The 20531-nt window shown below is 48.0% G+C and overlaps 1 protein-coding gene across 11 annotated transcripts in view; it reads left to right on the top strand.

Moving 5' to 3' along the window:
- Nucleotides 1-20531, top strand: part of PDS5B (PDS5 cohesin associated factor B) — a 2333811-nt gene that overhangs the window by 523582 nt on the left and 1789698 nt on the right. For all 11 annotated transcript variants that reach the window (XM_069639007.1, XM_069639003.1, XM_069639002.1 and 8 more), the window contains one exon: nt 1117-1262. In XM_069639007.1, coding sequence (XP_069495108.1) covers nt 1117-1262 — 146 coding nt within the window. The remainder of the gene's footprint in view (nt 1-1116; nt 1263-20531) is intronic.

The raw sequence follows: 20531 nt of genomic DNA, 5'->3' as shown, positions 1-20531 counted from the left end.
CCAATTTGTTCCCTTGACCACTCCAGCCAGCTCTGAATGAGCTCTTCCTCTTGGCTCCAGTATCTACTGACTGAGCCCTTGGGTTTAATAGAGCTTTGTCGCCCCTTCCAGCCTCCATCTTTTGTAATGAAACTCTGTTGTGGTAGATGGCAACAGGATTGGCTGACGTGTTCCTCCTCTGGCTGTGGCTGGCAGCCCTGTTGGAGGACTTGGTATTGGCTCGCCCTTCTCCCTAACAAACCCTGGATCATCCTTCCACCTTCTCTCTGTCTTAAGGAAACCCCTGGTGTGCTTTGTGGTATAGAGATCATGGGAATAGTTTTGTGGTACTGGGAGGTACTCTAGTATCTATTGGACTGTAGCTTGAAGAACCACAGCTGTCATATTGGAGCTCAAACATCCCTCCATGATGTCATAGGGATTGGCTGACTGTCTCTGGGATACAAAGACCTAGCTCATGTGTCCCATCTTTCTTTGGGTAAATGAGGGCAAACTTCTCTGCCCCCATGCTCGGGAGAGCAGAGCATATAGACACTGATGGTTCTGCTCCTCGAGGCTCTTAGTGTCTGGAGTAGGAATGCTTACACTGCAATGAGCCCCTGCCTTCCACACACAGCATAATGGGGTTCAGCCTCGGATCCTGCTAGTGCCGTCCCTGGTATCATTTTGCTTATGATGGCACTTGGACCCCTTGTTGTGCCCCACCATCAACCAAGCTATCGGGCAGGGGATTTTCACACATGTGAATGTTCTCATCAGTGCCGTTAATGTTCGCGATATCGTGCATATTTCAAGGTCTCACTTTAATTTGAAGAATGTTTGGCATCTTACATGAATTGCACATTTATGGTTAGTAACTTTTCAGTTTGTTTTAAAGGAAGGAAACCACTAACCTACAAAATAGAACATTTCTGATTAAGCAAATTGTTGGCATAGATTGCCAACTAAACCGTGATGGCGGGCATTCCCTCAGTCTTTCTGTACACCTCATAAAATTGACTTGACCATACTTACCCACCTGTAGTATTAGCAAATTGATTAATTGTTTACAAATATTGGTTTGACTGTGTACATGCAAAATATTTGTCATTTAAGTAAAACAATCTTTTCTTACAGACTATCTCAAAGTTAGAACACATGACCCAGAAGAAGCTATTCGACATGATGTTATTGTATCCATAGTTACTGCTGCCAAAAAAGAACTCTTACTGGTCAATGATCATCTTCTTAATTTTGTGAGAGAGCGAACATTAGACAAACGGGTACGTTGGAACTTTGAAATGTAAAATAGATTTCATAATTAAGAACACATTTTGTCCTGTTATTAACTATTAAGGTTAAAAGACGTTATCAATTACCTGAGTGTGATTCATTTGTTGACATATATTTATGTGGCATTGATGTCCTGTGGCAGAGCTCTTAACAGAAAATCAGTGTTCTCCTTTCAGCAAATTGGTTTTCATGTCTCGGACAGGGACCTTGGTTCTTTACCTTGAGTAGCCTGCCACCCAGAAGCAGGAGTAGAACCGGCTTCCCGTAGCTATTGCTATTGGGTGTTTTTGTTAATATTGATCACCCACTGCTCTTGGAACATGATCTCACCCCTTTGTATGCCTGTTTCAGACCTAAAGTTTTCTCTGAAAGATTGTCAATTTAATTCTGGTGCTAGGGTGACATGCTGTGCAGCAGCTCAGGGAGTTGCCAAAGGGTAGCCTTTGCCTCTGTTGAGATGGATTTCCAAAATTATCCACGGCAAGTTCAGCCAAACTTAATCAAGGTAAGGTAGCAGAGCGACAGCGCTTAGTCTCAGGCGGGGTGTGACAGCAGTCTAGGGCTACAATGAGTCCACATAAAGTAACACCAGTAATTACAGTAAGAAAGTGAAGTACAATAATACAATTATTTGTTAGGCCTTTAAAATACACGGTAAGCAAGTAAAACCTCTAGTCAGGTATTGTCACGACGACACTAAACCAGATGTATACATTTACCCTTAGGAGACATAGAATAACATTTAATTAAATAACAAGCCTAATACAGGTAAGTACTCAAATGCATTTTATATTAAAAAAAAAAAAAGAAACTTCAGGATAATCCTTGAACAGTTTACCTAGCTCATATAAAATCCAACCCTAAGCTGGTTTGGCCCAACAGTCACCATTTCCAAAGTAGATAATTCACTGGTACCTTTATTAAGTTCAATACATTTTCTTCTCTTGTACACATAGGACACACACATTTTTTTAATTGGCTACCTTGCTTGCAATCATTCAAATCTTACTAGGACTTCTGAGTAGTAAGTGTTAGCCCACTAGATGCTTTAGTAGTAACACTAGCTGATGCCATTTACTTTCACTATCTGCCACTAATGAATATTGAACATGGTCTGATTTTGTTTGATCTTTTTTCTTTCCCCTTTTTTTTCATCAGACAACTAGCTCTACACTACCCTTCTTTGGCTTGTCCTTTTTGTTTCACATATGATGCTTGCCTTGACAAAGCCCAGAAGAGCGAACGTCGTGGCCATGTAGTTGGCAATTTCCTGGATATTTTCCTTTTTGCCATTTCTTAGTGTTAGGCGAGATTGTATGCAGTGTTGGGGAGAATTCCCAGAAATGTGCTAATTCCTCTGTACCTTAGAGACCCCCATCAACTTTGCTGATTTTGAGTACTTGATTTTTTTGGCTGGAGAGAGTGAGACCCTTTTTCCCACTCTCTCGTGTATTTTAATGTGATTTTTGAACTGTTTCTTTTGGTTATGGAGTCTGATAAACTCCATAGGCATCATCTTTTACATCGTGTCACATGGCACCTTCAGTGCAGTGACACATGGAAGTCTTCCAGATTTGCCAAAGGTTTAATTACCTTCTCTTGGATAAACTGTTTCCAAGAGCAGTAAAGTGAAATTGACTTTACTTAAAATTGTAACTTTCTAGACCCAGCACACACTATCTTACAATAGGGTACTGGAGGGGCTACTTAGTATCCCCTTTGTCTAGCTTCTCATGTAACAATTTTATGTTACCCTTTCCTCACTGAGTGGCGGGTGGCAGTGTTTTACTTTTAACTACTGTGGTGTGCATTTACCGCGGGCTGCGTTTGCAGCTGCATTAAAGCTCCCAGGGGAGCCATTTCTGTCAAAATGGCCCTGGTAATCTTTTTTCGCCATTTCTTTGTGGAAAGGTCCTTCTTGAGATTTAGTCTGCGTGCCAAACCAGGTTTCGTCCCTTTGTTCGCTTTGCCTTTGGCGGGATTCACAAGTAAAGCCCGCCTCTGGCTCCAGGGTGTTTGGTGGGGCCAGGAAGGGAGGGAGGTGCCCGAAACTCCCTCTGCTTAGTCTCCTAGGAGACCAAAATGCACTCTGTGGTTTTTGGCCGGCTGACTGTCCGGCAAGGACAGCCACCCTGCTGGGTGACTGGCAGCTAGGCTGGATTGAATGGGAGAAACCTGAATAAAAGGCGAGGCTTTTGGCTTGGAAGGCAGTCGACCACTGGACGAAGGAACCGTAGAAGAGCTTGAAGAGGACGGCTGCTGTAACTCCTGGACTGTTGGTTTGCCCGGTGAAGCCCTGCTGCTGTGCTGAAACTCCAAATTTGTATCGACAGAGAAGCCCCTGCAAGGACGACTTCTCCCTTTGCGCTGGTGGGACCAATCGACTCCAAAGTAAGCCACCTGGGCAGCCTCTCAGAGCCGTTTGAATTTCCACAGAGTTTCTGCTGGAAACCAAAACGCCAGGGAGTGGAACACCAGAATATGCGCGTTGATTTTAAGCTGGCCAAGAGCTCCAGTAAGATCCTCTGGACTCCCAGGATGCAGGACTGATGAGCCTGAGCCACCTCAATGGAGTGCTGGACCCCAGATGCAAGGAAATTCTATCTCAAGAGCCAGAAAACCGCTCTGTTGCTATTTGCTGTAGACGCGAGGACTTGAAAGACCAAAATGCCATTTGTTTGAAGATCGCTGGTTGCGTTCGGTAACCATCCCATTGCAGTGCAGGAGTCCTCATAAATCCTCTCTCCTGTCCCCACGACTGAGGCCCATGAACACCAGGATCTGCAGAGCTGCACAGGAACAGAAGTCATCTGCTGCATTTTTCTTCAACCTAAAGGTACTGTACGGTCTAAGAGAACTTACCTCCTTGTCTTGTAACTGCACTTGTTCTCTGTTGGTGAGATGTGTTGTGGTTGCTATGTACAGTTACTGACAGCATCTTTACTTCACAAGCCAAAACCGCTTGTGGCCCTACTTTGAATTCTTCTATCTACAGAGACTTTTAAAACATTGCAAGACTTTTACCTTCCCCTGAGAAGTGCTTCAGTTTTACCTAGACTTTTGCTCAATTGATTTTGCTTAGCCTGGCTCCCTGAATGACTCTTCTTCCCTCTGTGAATGGGTTTGGTCTTCCTTCCAGGAAAGGGTGAACTAACTTTACATTGGGGGGTTTACAAAAGTACTTACTGGTACCACCACATAAAATTAGGACTACAGCTGTAAGCAAAACCAACCTTTGGTATAAGTCTGTACTACACGGTTTTTGGTAGCCAGCTGAGCAGCCTGGCGTATCTCAAGAGGGAATGTGAGCATTACAAGGATGTTACAGAGATGTCTTACAATCACAGTGGTTCAAGTAGACACTTCCACTCAAGGTTTCTTGGTAAAACACTTATTAATATATTACACAGTCATTTAGAAAACAGTCACTAGAAGGAGGCAACTTAATATCATACACAAATATACTTCAATACAAAACCATTCTGTTTCTGAGTAAATTAGGCTCCCCTGAAGTATGAGCAAAATGGCATTTTAGTAACTTTAAATAGGAGTACAAAGGCACAAGTTATTAAAACAGATCACAAATACTTTCTTAGGCAGTGCAAATAGTTTCAGTTCACTAGAGGACTCGATTCAGTTCAATAGGCCTAGGCCAAAGTCAATGGGCCAGTGTCTTGGATTGGAAAGAGCAGTTCTTGTAGTAAATGGTAAAGTCTTTGCCAAAGTTCTCAGAAGTAGTTTGTACGAAAAAGAATCATATGTTGGGTCACAAGCCGATTAGGTCTGCAAGTTGGGAAAGTTTCACAAACTTTCACCGCTAGAGATAAGTTCTCTCAATCGGGTTGGCATCGTTCTACCTTAATATGAAGAAAAGATGCAGCTGAAGACGTTGGTTCCTGGCAGTTCCTGCAGATCTCACTGTTCCTGAGCCTCAGTTGGGAGGACAAGAGGGAGGACGTTGGGGGACTCCTGCACTGCACGGGGACTGGTCAAACAAGCTGGCAAAATGGAAGATCTTTGGTTCGAGTAGCTGTCGTCAAGCATACAAGCTGGTGTCCTTCCCCCCTGGTTAAATCTAACCAGCTCCGAGAATGGTATCCAGGTGGCTTACGAGTTCATTGGTCCCACCTTCTCAAAGGAAGAAGTCGTCCTTGAAGTGGCTTCTCTGTCGAGGTGAACTTGGCAATTCGGACCTGCAGCAGGGCTTCACCGGCCAAACCAACGGTCCAGGAGTTGTAGCAGCCGTCCTCTTCCAGCTCGTCTTTGGTTCTTTCGTTCCAGTAGTTGACTATGCTTTCCAGTCTAGAGACTCGCCTTTTAAATAGTTTTCTCCCTTTCATTCCCGCCTAGCTGCCACCCACCCAGCAGGGTGGCTGTCCTTGCCGGACATTCAGCCAGTCAATCACGCCAGAGTGCATTTGCGTCTCCTTGGAGTCTTAAGCACAGGGAGTTTCGGGCACCTCCCTCACTTCCTGCCCACCCCAGACACTCAGTCCTGAAGCCCGCCAAAGGCGTACGAACAAAGGGACCAAACCTGGTTTTGCACGCAGAGACAAACTCTCGAAGGACCTTTTCAAAAAGAAACGGCGGAAAAAGAAGACCGGACTTGTTTAAACAAAGGGGATTAAGGCGGTTGCCAGACATTTCGTCGAAAAAAATTGGTCGACCAGACAAATGGTCGAACCAATTTGGTCGAAAACCAAATGGTCGAAATTTTTATTTTTTTATTTTAACCCTTTTTTTTTTTTTTGGGGGGGGGGGTCCCCAAACCCCCTTTTTTTCTCTAAAAAACCCTTTTTTAACTAAACGAAAACCCGAAAAATAAATATATAAATAAAAAAAAAAATCGACCGTTTGGTTTTCGACCAAATTGCAGTCGACCAGTTTTTTTTCGACGAGTTGACTGGACACCGATTAAGGCGCCATCTTGAAAAACATGGCTCCTGTGATTTTTAGCTACCGGTGTTTGCGATCAGGAAAAATCATGGTAGTTCGTTGTAGAACCACTGCCACCAGCCATTTCGATAGGAAAGGGTAGGATTTAACTGCTACATGAGTTTCTTGACACATGTGATACTAGGTAACACCTCCAGCACTATCTAGGAAGATAGTGTGTGCTCGGTCTTGGAATTTAAAAAGACTAGTAAAGTCAATGTAACCTTACATTCTCTGGGAAACAGTACTTTATCCCAGAGAAGGTATTTTAAACCTTTTGGAAGTCTAAAAAGACATCCCCGTGTCACTGCACTGAGGGTGCTGTGTAACACACATGAAAAGATGATGCCTATGGAGTTATCTAAAACTCATAATCAAAGAACACAAGAGTAAAACACTCATGTATTTTGATGTAAGAGTGGGAAAAAAGACTCACACTCTTTCCAGGTAAAAAAAATCAAATCCTCAAAATCCAGCAAAGTTGCTGGGGGTCTCTAAGGTGAAGGGAATTAGCACATTCATGAGAATTCTCCCTAACACTTACCTGCTTTGAGAAATATTTGTGAGATCTCTTGTTGTGTCATAACCTTTCTCTTTGACAAACTGCTGAGGTCTGATTCTAAATGCCAACAGTGATATATTAATGTCCCCAGCACCCTAATTATTGAAGTCACCAGAGGGTTTAGGTAGTGTCCATAGGCCATCCCAAAAGGGGACTTACTGATTTAGGGATATTAAGAGTGTATTTGTGAAGTGTATTTGAGTGTTACTGTTATATAATGATAATGATTTGTTATTTATATAGCGCCTTAATCCAAAGCGCTTTACAGAGCACATATTTACATACAATATCACCCAACCGAAATTGGTACTCATTTATCGACCTCGGAAGGATGAAAGGCTGAGTTGGCCTTGCCGGGATTCGAACCTGCGACCTTCAGATCACGCTCAGATCGCAGCAGCGAGCGATCAACCCGCTGAGCTATCTTACCGGCCTATTGCTTCCTTCTGAAGAAGGTTTACTCTAATTGACTGATGAATACATTAATAGTTTATTCAAGAAACCTTGAGTGTAAGAGTTTATTTGGATACTTGTCACTGTGAATCTCTGTGTAACTCCCCTACAACTCACATTGACCCCTCTTGAGATAAGCCTGGCTGCTCAACACGCTACCAACGTGTGTAGTACAAGCTTATATCAAAAGTTGGGTTCCTATTGCCAGGAGGTCATGGTTGTTGCAGTGCACCCAAAGGGTACTGCATAAAATCTTGCCTAACATGCAGTACCCTGTGGGAAGACTGCACCAGCCTTGTCCTCCTGGCAACAGTTAACCCAACCTTTGGTATAAGCATATACTACACAAGTTGGTAGAGTGACTGAGCAGCCAGGATTATATTGAGAGGGGTCAATGTGGGCCGTAGGGAATAACACAGAGATTCACAGTGCCAAGTATCCAAATAAACACTTACACTCAAGGTTTCTTGATTAAAACCAGTATTTCTTAATTTAAGTCAGTTGAATAAAACTTCTTTAGAAGGGAGCAAAAATAATATACTTCAAAACTACGCACTCTCAGTTTTAATAAATCAGTAGATACCCATTTGGGATGGCACACAGGTGAGTTAAATAACTAGGACACTGTGGACATTGATATATCACTGGCGCATTTAGAACTTGGTGTCAAAAGGAAAAGATGAGGGAATTAAACAAAGGTTAACAAATATTCTTCAGCAGGTAAGTACTTTTTGAACCCTCCAATGCAAAGTAAATTTCCCAGCTACACAGGTAGTCTTATGTGCGACTTTTGTTGAGGGATAGGTGAAGCACAAAGCCATAGGTAAGAAGACTCTTTCAGGGAGCCAGGACAGCCAATGTTAGTTTAGCAAAAGTCTAGGTGAGCAGGTAGGTAAATAGTCTTGCACAATGTCTTAGAAATCTTTGTAGAAATCGAAATCCCTGTAGGGGCCCAAGCTGGGAGGCGATTTTGGGGCAGAACTGCAAGCAACTCTGCAAAAGCAACCAAGACAACTCAACTGAGAGCTAGCAAGGCTACACAACAAGAGGTAAGCAACCCCTTAGTTTTACAGCACCTTTTGGTTTGAAGAAATTGGTTCCAACTGGCTTCTGTTTCAGTTGTATGTCTGCAGATCCTGTGTTCCTGAGCCTCAGTCGTGGCGACAAGAGGGAGGACGTCTGGGGACTCCTGCACTACGAATTGAAGGTCCGCGGCAGCAATGGGCAAACTTCATATCAGCGGCACTTCGCAGTTTCAGCTTCTTGTGGCTCTCGCAAACAGTACCACTGCGGTTCTCGGATACCTTTATGGACTTTCCTCGCATCTGGAGTCCAGCACTCTGAGGTGTCTCAGGCTTGGTCAGTCCTACTTCATGGGAGTCCGGAGGATCTTCCTGGAGCTCAGGTCCGACTTAAAAACGATGCACTCGATCTGGTGTTCCTCTCCCTGGCAATTGGTTCCTGCAGCAGCAATGGAAGTACAGCCAGCCCCGAGAGGATGTCCAGACGAGTTTGCTTTGGGGTCGAATTGGTCCCACCAACCCAAGGGGAGAAGTTGTCCGTTGCAGGGCTTCTCTAGTCGACGCGGATTCTGAGCTTCAGCAATGCAGCAGGGCTTCACTGGGCAAACCAACGGTCCAGGAGTTGCAGCAAGCATCTCTTCCAAGTTCTTCTTCGGATTCCTTAGTCCAGTGGTCGACTCTGCCTTCCAATGAAAAGACCTCGCCTTTTATGCAGGTTTCTCCCATTCATTCGCAGCCTAGCTGTCACTCAGACAGCAGGGTGGCTGTCCAAGGACAGCCAGCCAATCACTCCTGGACCATTGATTTGCCCGGTGAAGCCCTGCTGTTGTGCTGAAACGCCAAGTTCGCATCGACAGAGAAGCCCCTGCCAGGACGACTTCTCTCCTTGAGTTGGTGGGATCAATCGACTCCAAAGTAAGCCGTCTGGACATCCTTCTCGGAGCTGGTTGAATTTCCAGAGAGTTGCTGCTGGAAACTGTAGAGCCAGGGAGAGGAACACCAGTGTGTGTGTGTTGCTTTTAAGTTGGCCAGGAGCTCCAGGAAGATCCTGCGGACTCCCAGGAAGCAGGACTGACCGAGACTGAGCCCCTCTACAGAGTGCGGGAACCGAGAAGCAAGGAAAGTCCATCTCGACAGCCAGGAACCACAGTGTTGCTATTTGCGGTACACGCAAGGAGCTGAAACACCAAACAGCCACTGAAAGTGTAGTTTGCTGGTTGCAAGTTTTCACCGTCCCAGTGCAGTGCAGGAGTACCCAGACGTCCTCCCTCTTGTCCCCATGACTGAGGCCCAGGAACAGTGAGATTTGTAGAGCTGCACAGGAACAGCAGTCATCTGCTGCATCTTTTCTTCATTTTAAAGGTACTGTACAAAGTCTTCAAGAACTTACCTCTTGCTGTAGAGTTGCTTGCATCTTCTACTACTCGCAAGTCTAACAGCTTGTGGCCCTACATTGATTCATCTTTTTCTTCAAAGACTTCTAAAACATTGTGCAGATACTTTTCTACGTACCTGCAAAGAAGTGCTTCAGCTCATATTTACTTCTGCCTATTGACTTTGGCCTAGCCTGTTTCACCGAATGACTCTTATTCGGGGATCTGAAAGTATTTGCCTGCTTGAAAATATTTGTGATATCTTGTTTGCTCTAATAACCTTTTCCTTTGACTTGCTCTTAAACCAATTGTGAATGCCAACAGTAATACATTAATGTCAACAGCACCCTAGCTATTGAAGTCATCTATGGTTGTAGGTCTCTGTATGCCATTACAAATGGGTATTTACTGATTCTGAACTTAAGAGTGTGTATAGTTTTGAAGTATATTGGTGTGGTGTTTTATTGTGCTCCCTTCTGAACAAGACTTGTATTAACTGACTGATAAATAAAGTAATATTTGTTTTGTCAAGAAACCCTGTTGTAAGTGTGTGCTTGAATACTTCACTGTGAACCTCTCTGTAACTCCCCTACAGCTCACATTGACCCCTCTAAAGATGAACCTGGCTACTCGTCCACACTACCAACCTGTGTAGTACAGACTTGTACCAAAGGTTGGGTTGCTATTGCCAGGAGGTCAGGGTTGTTGTAGTGCACCCTATGGGTACTGCACACAATCTTGCCCAAAACCAGGTTAGAAATTAAAAGTCCTAAAGTCCAGCAAAAAGGGAATTAGCACATTTCTGAGAATTCTCTCTAACATTTAGCGACTTTTCAGTTTGCATTATTAGTGTCTTTGAAAGTTTCTTATGTTATTAGTGTCTTGGAAAGGGTATCCAGTGCTTTTTATGGCAGCAAAACATACTGAATTGTTTTACATTTTTTGGCACTATATATGTGGGGGTGGGTTAGGATAGTCATTTATTTAATGGGAGGTATGGGGGGGGGATTGCGAGGATCTCCCCTGAGATCTGCAGCATATAAAATAGATATTTCCGGTGGTGTTTGCTTCAGTATTCTTCCCAAATTACATAGATCCCTTGGAAAGTTTCAATATTGTTATTTTTGGCAACTTGCATTTTGACTGACTTAAGAATTTGAGGCTTAGACTTCAGGAAGTCACTTACCAACAATCTCACTTAATAGATTTTTTGATTGTCATCCAACAGATGCGATTTGTGTAAGGTTGTGAAGTTAATAAACCTGCTAGAACCATAATTGATTCTATATAACTACTGAGTATAACGCGACCTTCTTAACAGTGATTTTTCTCACACTTTTGCTTAGTTTTTTGTAGCTTATGGTTGTCTGCTACTTGCCCTGCAGTTAGCTCCATTATCAAATCTCAATTCCCTCACATGGGCACAGCCATGTGGTCCAACAGCCACTGTTAGTCTAAGTACTTTTATTAAGAGTTTGGTGCTGCCAGTGGTTATGATTAATAAGTCAAAATGTTCAGGCATGTAAACTCACTCAATATCATTCCTTAGGATAGTCCTAGAATGGGATCCTTGATGAGGTCTTCCATCGCTCATAAAACCCTACGGAGGACAGTGGGGATGGGTTGGACAGAAACAGGCATGTAACCATACCCCCCGCTCCCTTGACTGTTTTCTCAAGAGGCTACTGCTGGTGTTCCGCAATCCGTTGTGGACACAATATTTTGTGCTTAGTTCTGTCGCAGAAGACCCAATGTTCGCAGGTGCAGATGTCTGTTTTGAACACAGGATTTAGTTTCGCTCCGTTGCAGTGCTTAGGAATTGGTTTCAGACAGCTTCTAGTAGAACACCCAAATGAAGAAAGAAGACCTCTGTGTATCAGACCAACTCGGGACACTTTCAGGGAGCAAAGAAGATGGTTTGCAACAGTAGTCACCACGGTCAGGGTAGCGTAAGGTGATCTTCAATGGACGAACAAAAGAGCAGGCCCAACACAGCTTCTGTTAATGCACGAAGGCTGAAAGTGCAGGAGCAGGTCTCTTGTTAAACAAGGTGAAGATCCTCCAAGTTCCATGAATGCAATGGGAATGGTGACTGCTGCAGCAAGATAGCCCAGGAGAGAGCTGTTCAGTTCACTACTTGATCCATGGATACTTCATAAGGCGCCGATCCTTGAGTAGAGGTTGAGGCAGGTTCTTCCCACTGGTCCAGGGTCGAAGCACTTACAAGGGTCTCTGAGGGCAGGCAGAGGAGCAGAGCTTCTCAGAGACTTCTCTGGATTTGTTGCTGGTCAGCTGTAAGGTGATCTTCAATGGACGAACAAAAGAGCAGGCCCAACACAGCTTCTGTTAATGCACGAAGGCTGAAAGTGCAGGAGCAGGTCTCTTGTTAAACAAGGTGAAGATCCTCCAAGTTCCATGAATGCAATGGGAATGGTGACTGCTGCAGCAAGATAGCCCAGGAGAGAGCTGGTCAGTTCACTACTTGATCCATGGATACTTCATAAGGCGCCGATCCTTGAGTAGAGGTTGAGGCGGGTTCTTCCCACTGGTCCAGGGTCGAAGCACTTACAAGGGTCTCTGAGGGCAGGCAGAGGAGCAGAGCTTCTCAGAGACTTCTCTGGATTTGTTGCTGGTCAGCTGTAAGGGTCATCCGCGGGTTGTCACCTAGGTCCAATCTTTAGAATGGCTGCAAGAGTCCACCTTTTAACCAACATTTGGGTTAAGAACATGCCCACCAATGGTAAGGATCAGCATCATTCAAACAGGCAGTGGTTATCTAGTCATGGATCGCATTTGGCCACATCTGTCCAGCAACTGTGTACTGGGACCAGACAGTCCCAGCCTCCACATTGGGACTCCCACGCAAACTGACCCTTAGCCCGTGGAAGCTAAAGCATTCCCTGGGAAAGGGCATTCCAAATATGGCATTTCCTGACTTGAGGCGACATTTAGAAGACCAAAGAACAAGCTAAAAGGACTTGGCAATGCCATCTTGGGGTGCTAGCTACTTTTAGTAATCATTTGCAGTTAATGCAAAAGTGCATGTGTAAAATTAGCAAAGCACAGTCAGAAAATGATAGTTGCCACCAACTCATCCTAGGCACATTGTAAAAATAACCAAAAAGCTAATAAAGAAAGTATCCTAACCGCACTTTACTGTAACGTCATGTGTACAATTGTAACAAAACAAGAAATTCACAAAGAGAGACATAGTCGCTCAGTGCTGATAGTCTTGAGGTCTAATCCGTTTCCTCATAGGAATGAGCAAGAGGGCAAGGGAAGTAAGGAAGAAGTCTGAAATTCAAAAAGTCAGAACAAAATGAAAAATAGAGTGACCAATAGAGGTCTATGGGAGTGGGGGGGAGCAGCAAAAAGAAAATTTTTCCTCAGACTCGCTGCCCCCTCCTGCAACACCCATGTACATAGACTATAGACCCAAGGGAATCTAATCCACCCCTGTATGGTATTCCTGTTCCAGTGTGGTATACATCCTGGATAGCCCATCATTACTATAGTGAGGATCTGGCCTAGGATTAATAGTGAAGTTAAATCCTTGAAGGCCTATGGACTCCCTGAGCAATTATGGATTCTCCCCCTTCATGTTCATCAGCATTTTTTTTTTAAATGTAAGATTTTATTGGTTTTGTGACAATCTTAACAAATTCCGCTAGCCACAGTTGAATCGCAACAACAATGTCAACAAAGTTAAAGAAATAATTTTCTCCCACTCAGCCTGCTCTGCCATCACCCTCTCCCTGGAGTATTCCTATGAGCAATTACATAAAACGGATTGATGCGGGTGGTGCATAAAGTTGTACAAACGTGCAATGCTTTCCAGGCATATCTACGAGGTACAAGGCTCTTGGACATCTCAGGCAGGAGAGCTCATTAAAGTTCTTTAGCATGTAATTCAGAAATGGCGACCAAACAAAGAAAGCATAACTGAGTCTCTAAGGTTAGATGTGCGTTTTGCCATTCCCAGTATGGTCCGGACTCTGTCAAGCCGTAGATGTGTTGAAGGGTGCTCAGTTTTCTTCCATAGCTGAAGAATGGCAAGCTTGGCCGCTAGTCTGAGATGGTCCAGAAGATTAAGTTTGAAAGAAGTGCAAGCTTGACCTAGATAGTAATTAAGGTCCAGGACACACACTAGCAGGTCACTTGGTAAAATCAAGCTTAAAGATGTCCTTTAGCTCAGACCTCACTTCTAGCCAGAAGTCCTCGATCACCGGACATCTTCATAGAACATGCAGTAATGTGTACCCTCCCAGTTACAACCCATCCAGCACATTTTAGAATTGCTTGGATGACTGTGATGTAGACGGACAGGAGTTTTGTACCATCTAGTCCGCATCTTACACTGGGTTTCGGCTAGACGGGGCAGTAATGTGGACTTAGCCCCTTATACATTTTCTCCCAATCCGAGGTCAATCGGGGCCCACTTCTCGCACCCACCTCTAACAGTGAGATCTACGCTCGGCAGTCGCTAATATGTTGATGGGTTTATAGAGACTAGAGTTGAGCACCTTGGAATCTGCCACTGACTGAAACATCAATGTCTGGGCTGTAGGTGTCTTTGTTTAGAGGAGACCGATACAGAGAGGACTTGCAGTCTTTGAAAAAACAAATCTTTCAATTTAGAAATTGGTCTCCAACCTTTCCCACTCCCGTCTAACCACTGAACAAATCCCTTATCTAGTTTCCCTTGAGTAAAATATTCATTATGAATCTGGGGTGAACGGGGAGGGAACAGTAATGGACCCTTTCACCTGGCTCACGCTGTCCCACTCCTCGAGGGAGGACCGTGTAATGGGGCTAATGTGTAAGCTCTGTCATTGCTTCTGTCAGGGTATCTAGGGTTGGGTCCACAGATAGCGTCCCTCTACTGCCTGTTCCATGGTCACCCAAATCTTGTATGTATCCCTTTGGACCCAATCAATGATTGTTTTAATCTGCAAAGCCCTAGAATAATTCCAAAGATTGAGGAACGATCGCCCCCCTTGATTCTTAGCCGCATACAATGTGCATTTGACTCTTGGTGGCCTCCTCTTTGCCCCCAATAAATTGTATTAATATAGAATCCCAGTTATGCAGGATGTGTTTGGAGTTGGGGATTGAAAACAAATCTAAAAATCTGTGGTGGATGTTCATTTTTATACAAGGCATAAAATCAGCAGTGTTGCATTGCAATTTGCTATACAATTCTGTAAGTTTGCCAATTAAATTGATACTTCTATAGCACAGCTAGCTATTTAATGACCTTGTTCAATGAAAGCACATCTCACCCTGCATTACTCTCTTGCCCTCTCCCGCCCTCTTTTCTCTGCAAGTTCAAAGGAGGCCAATGTAGAGACAGTGCAGCAGTGATCACCTTCTCCACTTTTAAATCTGCCAAAGGCCTGCATGGCAGTGCTAGGCATGAAAGTTCTTTCTTTTTCAAATAATTGCAAACCAGAAGTAGTCAGAATGATACTTTTATTAAGCTAACTATATCCTGTTTGGCCAAGACCACCATGTGTTCACTTTATTTTCTATATATGCAGTCCTGGAATTCCATTCCAAAAAATGTAAGTTGTTACATGAAGCATAATTACAGAATTGCTTCTACAACTAGAAATGTTGTAAAACATTGCATTGCTTCCATGTTTCTCTAGCATGGGGTCTGGCATGGATTCACATGCTCATCAATATTCCCCGTCAGGCTGGGAATCCTCGGTAAAGAAAAAAACAGTATCAGTTATGTTTCTGATCTGTCTTTCGTAGTAGTAACCAATCACTGATCTCTGCGTCATACTGACCACAGCCAATGAATGCCCTCTACCTAAGCCCCGCCTCTGGCAGCCATCTTCAGATTTTTACCGCACGTTCAAGTGTTGGGATCCTCGTGCTATTGCTCTCGAGCGTTAGTGCTATTTTTTTCACGTTTTTTTCTCAAAAACTTCAATTTTTCGGTCAAAAGAGCCTCAAGCTCCACCGTTTCTTCATCCGATCAACGGTGACCCGTGTCGGATTCGTCTACGCCCCTCAAGGGTGAAGATTTCGTCGAGCCACGCTTTTGGAGGACTCCAGAAGTTTCTCAGGCCCATCTCGGACATGGCCCAGGAGAAGGGAAGCTCGACGCCCGGAAAGCTGTTCAGGGTCTGCCCTGGATGCCAGCTTCAGAATGTCTTTAAGGAGGACGAACACTCCTTTTGTCTTTACTGCCTACATGAGGACAAGACGCACGTGGAGGAGGACTGTGCGTTTTGCGGCAATATGTCGGAGCGGACCATGAAGGACCGCCATCAACGTCTCGCCAACTGGCTGGAAGGGAAGAAGCCCGTCAGGCGAGAAGAAGAAGAAATCCGAGCGGTCTTCTAAGACCTTTGAGGATGCCCCGGCGACGGGGGTCCAACACAAAGCCAAGCACCGCGAGTCCGCTGGCACCGGGAGCGCCGAACGGTCGGCCTCTACGGGCGCCAGGCAGGGCGCATCCTCCCCGGCACCATCAACCACGAGCCAACGCTCTGGTTCGGGTAAGAGGAAGGCCGAGCACCCGGCGAAGCTCCTGGAGAGGCCCCGGTCAAGCTCGAAGGCCCCATCGGAGGGAGAGCGAGGCAGTGACCCTCCCCCTAAGGAGAAGGCGGTGAGCGCACCTAAGGTGGTGAAAGCCTTAATCCATCCGGCCAAGGTCTCTATCGAGACAGTCGCGGCGGCCCTGGCTCAGCCTGTGGAGGCTACACCAGTGGTGGCGACCTCGGGGCCCAGAGTCTCCCTGCCACCGCGGAGGGAGTCCTCTTTTATGCCCATCGACAGGGCCCCCGTGAAACCTCCGACGGAGAAGAAAAAGGGGGGGGCAGGAGGTCGTCCTGGATTCGGCCTCAACCTCTGAGGAAGAGCTGATCGAAGTCTTAAGCCACGGCGTTGGCGTGGAAGAAGACCAGCCCGTCGGGAGGGACCCCGACGTAAGAGACGACGATAACGTCGAGGGTGCCGATGGGGCCCCTAACCGCCCGTCGGACTCCCCTCAACCAGTGCCGCAAGACAACTCGGCGGCCATTTTGTTGGCTATACAGTCCTTATGCTCGGAGATAAGGACGAGACTGCCGTTACCACCAGCGGAGGAACCGCTCCTGACGGGGGACCCGGAGCCAGGCCCTTCTGGGAGCCCTCCCCCTAAGAGAAGAAGGATTCATCCTCCACCTCCTTTTCAGCCATCGCGCCCTGTTCAGCCCTCCTCCCCGTCCACGACTCGTGGGGATGATACAGGGACTGACACGGCCGCGACGGGTACGGACGACGAGGTTTACGACGAGGATCTGCCGTCGTCACCTCCCACCCGGGCTTCCCCGCCCGACGAGATTGGATCGTTTCACTCCATGATCGCCAGGGCATCCGAGCTTTTCCACCTCTGCCCAGAAGAGAAGAAGGAAGGTTTCCTTTATCAACGGCGCAAGGCCAAGAGGAAGACGGTCCTCTCCGTACCTCTACTGGACGACATTTGGGATGAGGGCCTCGTCCTCCTCAAGAACCCATCCACGACGCCGGCTAGAAGGGGATCGGTACGAGAAGAAGTACCGGGTCCCGGACGCGGCCCCCTTGTGCCTTTGGGCACAGCCGACCCCGGACTCGGTCGTCTCCGCGGCGGCCAGGAAGAAAGCGGGGGGGGGGGCGCGGCCTCTACGTCGACCTCCCCGCCGGACGGCGAGGGAAAGAAATTGGATACGATGGGACGCAGGGTCATCTCGTCTGCAGCAACGACGATTAAGGCGGCCAACGCCTTGGCTATCGTAGCCCGCTACGACAGGGAGTTGTGGTACAAACTGGCCCCCCTGCTGGACTTCCTACCGGACGACAAGAGGGCGGATGCCCTAGAGATCTTGCAGGAAGGAGAGGTGGCGTCGGACCACGCCATTACGATTGCGACGGACATCGCTGACACTGGATTTCGCCAGTTGGGCAATGGCGTGTCCCTTAGGCGGCGTGGATGGCTCAAGGCTACTGACTTCCGTCAGGACGTGCAGACCAGAGTCTTGGACATGCCGTTCGACGGAAACAACCTGTTTGGGAAAACAGTGGACGATTCCCTTCAAGCCATCAAGGCAAACACGGAGACGGCCCGGGCTCTTGGGGTTCTCCAGCAACGGCGGCCGCCCTTTTGGAGCGGCGGAGGCAAACAGGGTGCCTCCAAAGGTTCCGGTGGCGGATTTTCCACCTACCGTCAAGCGGCCTGTTCGTCGTCGCAGGAAGCTTACAGGGGACGAGGCAAGTCAGGCGGACCCCGCCGTCGTCGCCAAGGAGGTCAAGGCGGCAAAGCCTCGTCGAAGCAGGACTGAACCGGCCGTGGGGTCGGGCCCCCACCGAAGCACTCCGGTGGGAAGCCGGCTGGCGAGCTTCGTCAGCGTGTGGGAGTCCATCTCCACCGACCGTTGGGTGCTGGACGCCCTAGCCCAGGGTCACGCGCTCGAGTTTCTAAAGAGGTGCCCGCGCGTCCCCCCTGTGGCCAGGAAAGAACATCACGTCCCTCAACTTCTCTTGGAGGTAAAGGCGATGCTCAAGAAGGGCGCCATCAAGCTCGTCCCAAAGAGGCTTCGGGGCTCCGGAGTTTACTCAAGATACTTCCTCGTGAAGAAGACGGGAGGATGGCGTCCCATCCTGGACCTACGACGACTGAACAAATTCATCAAGGCACAGAAGTTCCGGATGGTCACCCTCCAACACGTCCTGGGTCAACTGGAGGAGGGCGATTTCCTGTCGTCGTTGGATTTGGAGGATGCCTATTTCCATATTCCCATCCTAAAGGGACACCGAAAGTTTCTCAGGTTCGTGGTCCAAGGGCGTCACTATCAGTTCAGAGCCCTTCCCTTCGGACTGAGGTCGGCACCCAGGGTGTTCACCAAGTGCCTCGCACCGGTGGCGGCGCAGCTGCGCCGAGAGGGGATCCCCGTCTACCCCTACCTGGACGACTGGCTCATCCGAGCGAAGACGAAGGAGCTCGCCGGGGAACACACGGCAAGGACCGTCCAACTTCTCGCAGACCTGGGATTCTCCATAAACTACGCCAAGTCCCACCTGGTGCCCGCGCAAGACGCACTGTTTCTGGGAGCGAAGCTCGACAGTGTCGCTTCTGGCCTCTCCGTCGGAGGAAAGGACGAGGGCCATTTTGGGCAAGGTGCAGCGGATGCTGGTTGCGGACGCGGCCAGAGTGAGGTCCATCAAGTCCCTCCTCGGAATGATGTCTTCTTGCATTTACCTCATCCCCCTGTGCAGGCTCCGGATGCGCCCGTTGCAGGAGTTCCTGGACGCGCGCTGGATCCAGACGACGGGCAGCTTCGAGGAGAGGATCACACTCGACGAGAGTTTCCGACGAGCGATCCGGTGGTGGGGCACCCGCGCGCATCTGACGGCGGGCATGGACTTCCAGACCCCCGGCCACCAGGAGACAGTGACCACGGATGCCCCCCTGGAAGGGTGGGGAGCGCACACCGAAAATCTGCACGCGAGAGGCCTTTGGCTCCCCACGGAGAAGTCCCTCCAGATCAACGTCCTGGAGCTCCGTGCAGTGTTTTGGGCCCTCAGGTCCTTCCTTCCGTCCCTCAAGGGCAAGGTGGTGAGGATCTTCACCGACAACACCACCACCATGTTCTACATCAGGAAACCGGGCGGAACCAGCTCCCCAGCCCTGCCCAGGGAGGCGCAGGATCTGTGGCATTGGGCCGTCGCCCAAGCAATGTTTCTGGTGCCGTTTCATCTGGCAGGGATAAAAAACACCATCGCCGACTCACTCAGCAGGGAGCTGCGCTCGTGCCACGAGTGGGAACTACGGCAGGATCTAGTGGACCGCCTCTTCCGACGGTGGGGCACACCCCAGATCAATCTGTTCGCGACGGCGATGAACTCCAAGTGCCGGAGGTTCGCCAGCAGGTTTCCCCAGCCGAGGAGCATGGGCGATGCTTTCTCGTTCCCCTGGGAGGGCCTGTTTCTATAGGCGTTCCCTCCATTGCCATTGCTGATCCGGCTCATCAACCAGCTCAAGAGGTCACGGTGCAGGATGATCCTCGTCGCACCTGCGTGGCCGAGGCAGATATGGTTCCCGGACCTTCTGGACTTGTCAGCGTCCCCGTCAATCATGCTGCCAGTGGACGCGGATCTTCTCTCCAGGGAAGGAGGCGCCATCCTCCATCACGACCCGAAGTCGCTGAACTTGCAGGCCTGGCTCCTGCAGCGTTAGAGTTTGGAGGCTACAACATACCGGCCAACTGCAGAGAGGTTCTTGCAAAGGCCAGGGCGTCCTCAACTCTTAAATGCTACGGACACAAATGGAAGAGGTTCTCTGTCTGGTGCCACGCACAGAAGATTAACCCTCTACGGATTATGGCTCCCCAAGTACTGCCGTACCTATTGACGCTGGCCAAAGCTGGACTGGCGCACGCGTCCATCAAGATTCATCTTGCTGCGATCTCCCGATACACCAGAACCACGGGGCGGACGTCTTTGTGGTCTCATCGTCTGGTGAGGGACTGTTCAGATCGTTCCCGCCGGTGAAGGCTCCGGCCCCGGCGTGGGAGCTCAACGTGCTGCTGACCAAGCTCATGGGACCTCCGTTCGAGCCTCTCACTCGGCTCAGTTGAAGTTCTTGTCGTGGAAAACAGCGTTTCTTGTGGCCATCACCTCCGCACGACGGGTGGGAGAGATCCAGGCCCTTTCCTGCAAGCCCCCGTACTTGACTTTTCACGACACGAGGGTAGTGCTCAGGACGCACCCCTCCTTCATGCCCAAGGTGCCGTCGGACTTCCACCTCAACAAACCCTTGGTGTTGCCTGTTTTCTTCCCGTCGCCTTCGTCGCCGGCTGAAAGGACTTTGCACTCGCTGGATGTGGCTAGAGCGCTGAAGTTCTACGTGGACCGCACAAAGTGTTTTCGGAAGACGTCACAACT

The sequence above is a fragment of the Ambystoma mexicanum genome, chromosome 7q (assembly GCF_040938575.1).
Source record: "Ambystoma mexicanum isolate Mex_15411 chromosome 7q, UKY_AmexF1_1, whole genome shotgun sequence".
NCBI lineage: Eukaryota > Metazoa > Chordata > Amphibia > Caudata > Ambystomatidae > Ambystoma > Ambystoma mexicanum.
Note: the sequence above shows the minus strand (reverse complement) of the source record. Positions and strands in the feature narration are given on the sequence as shown.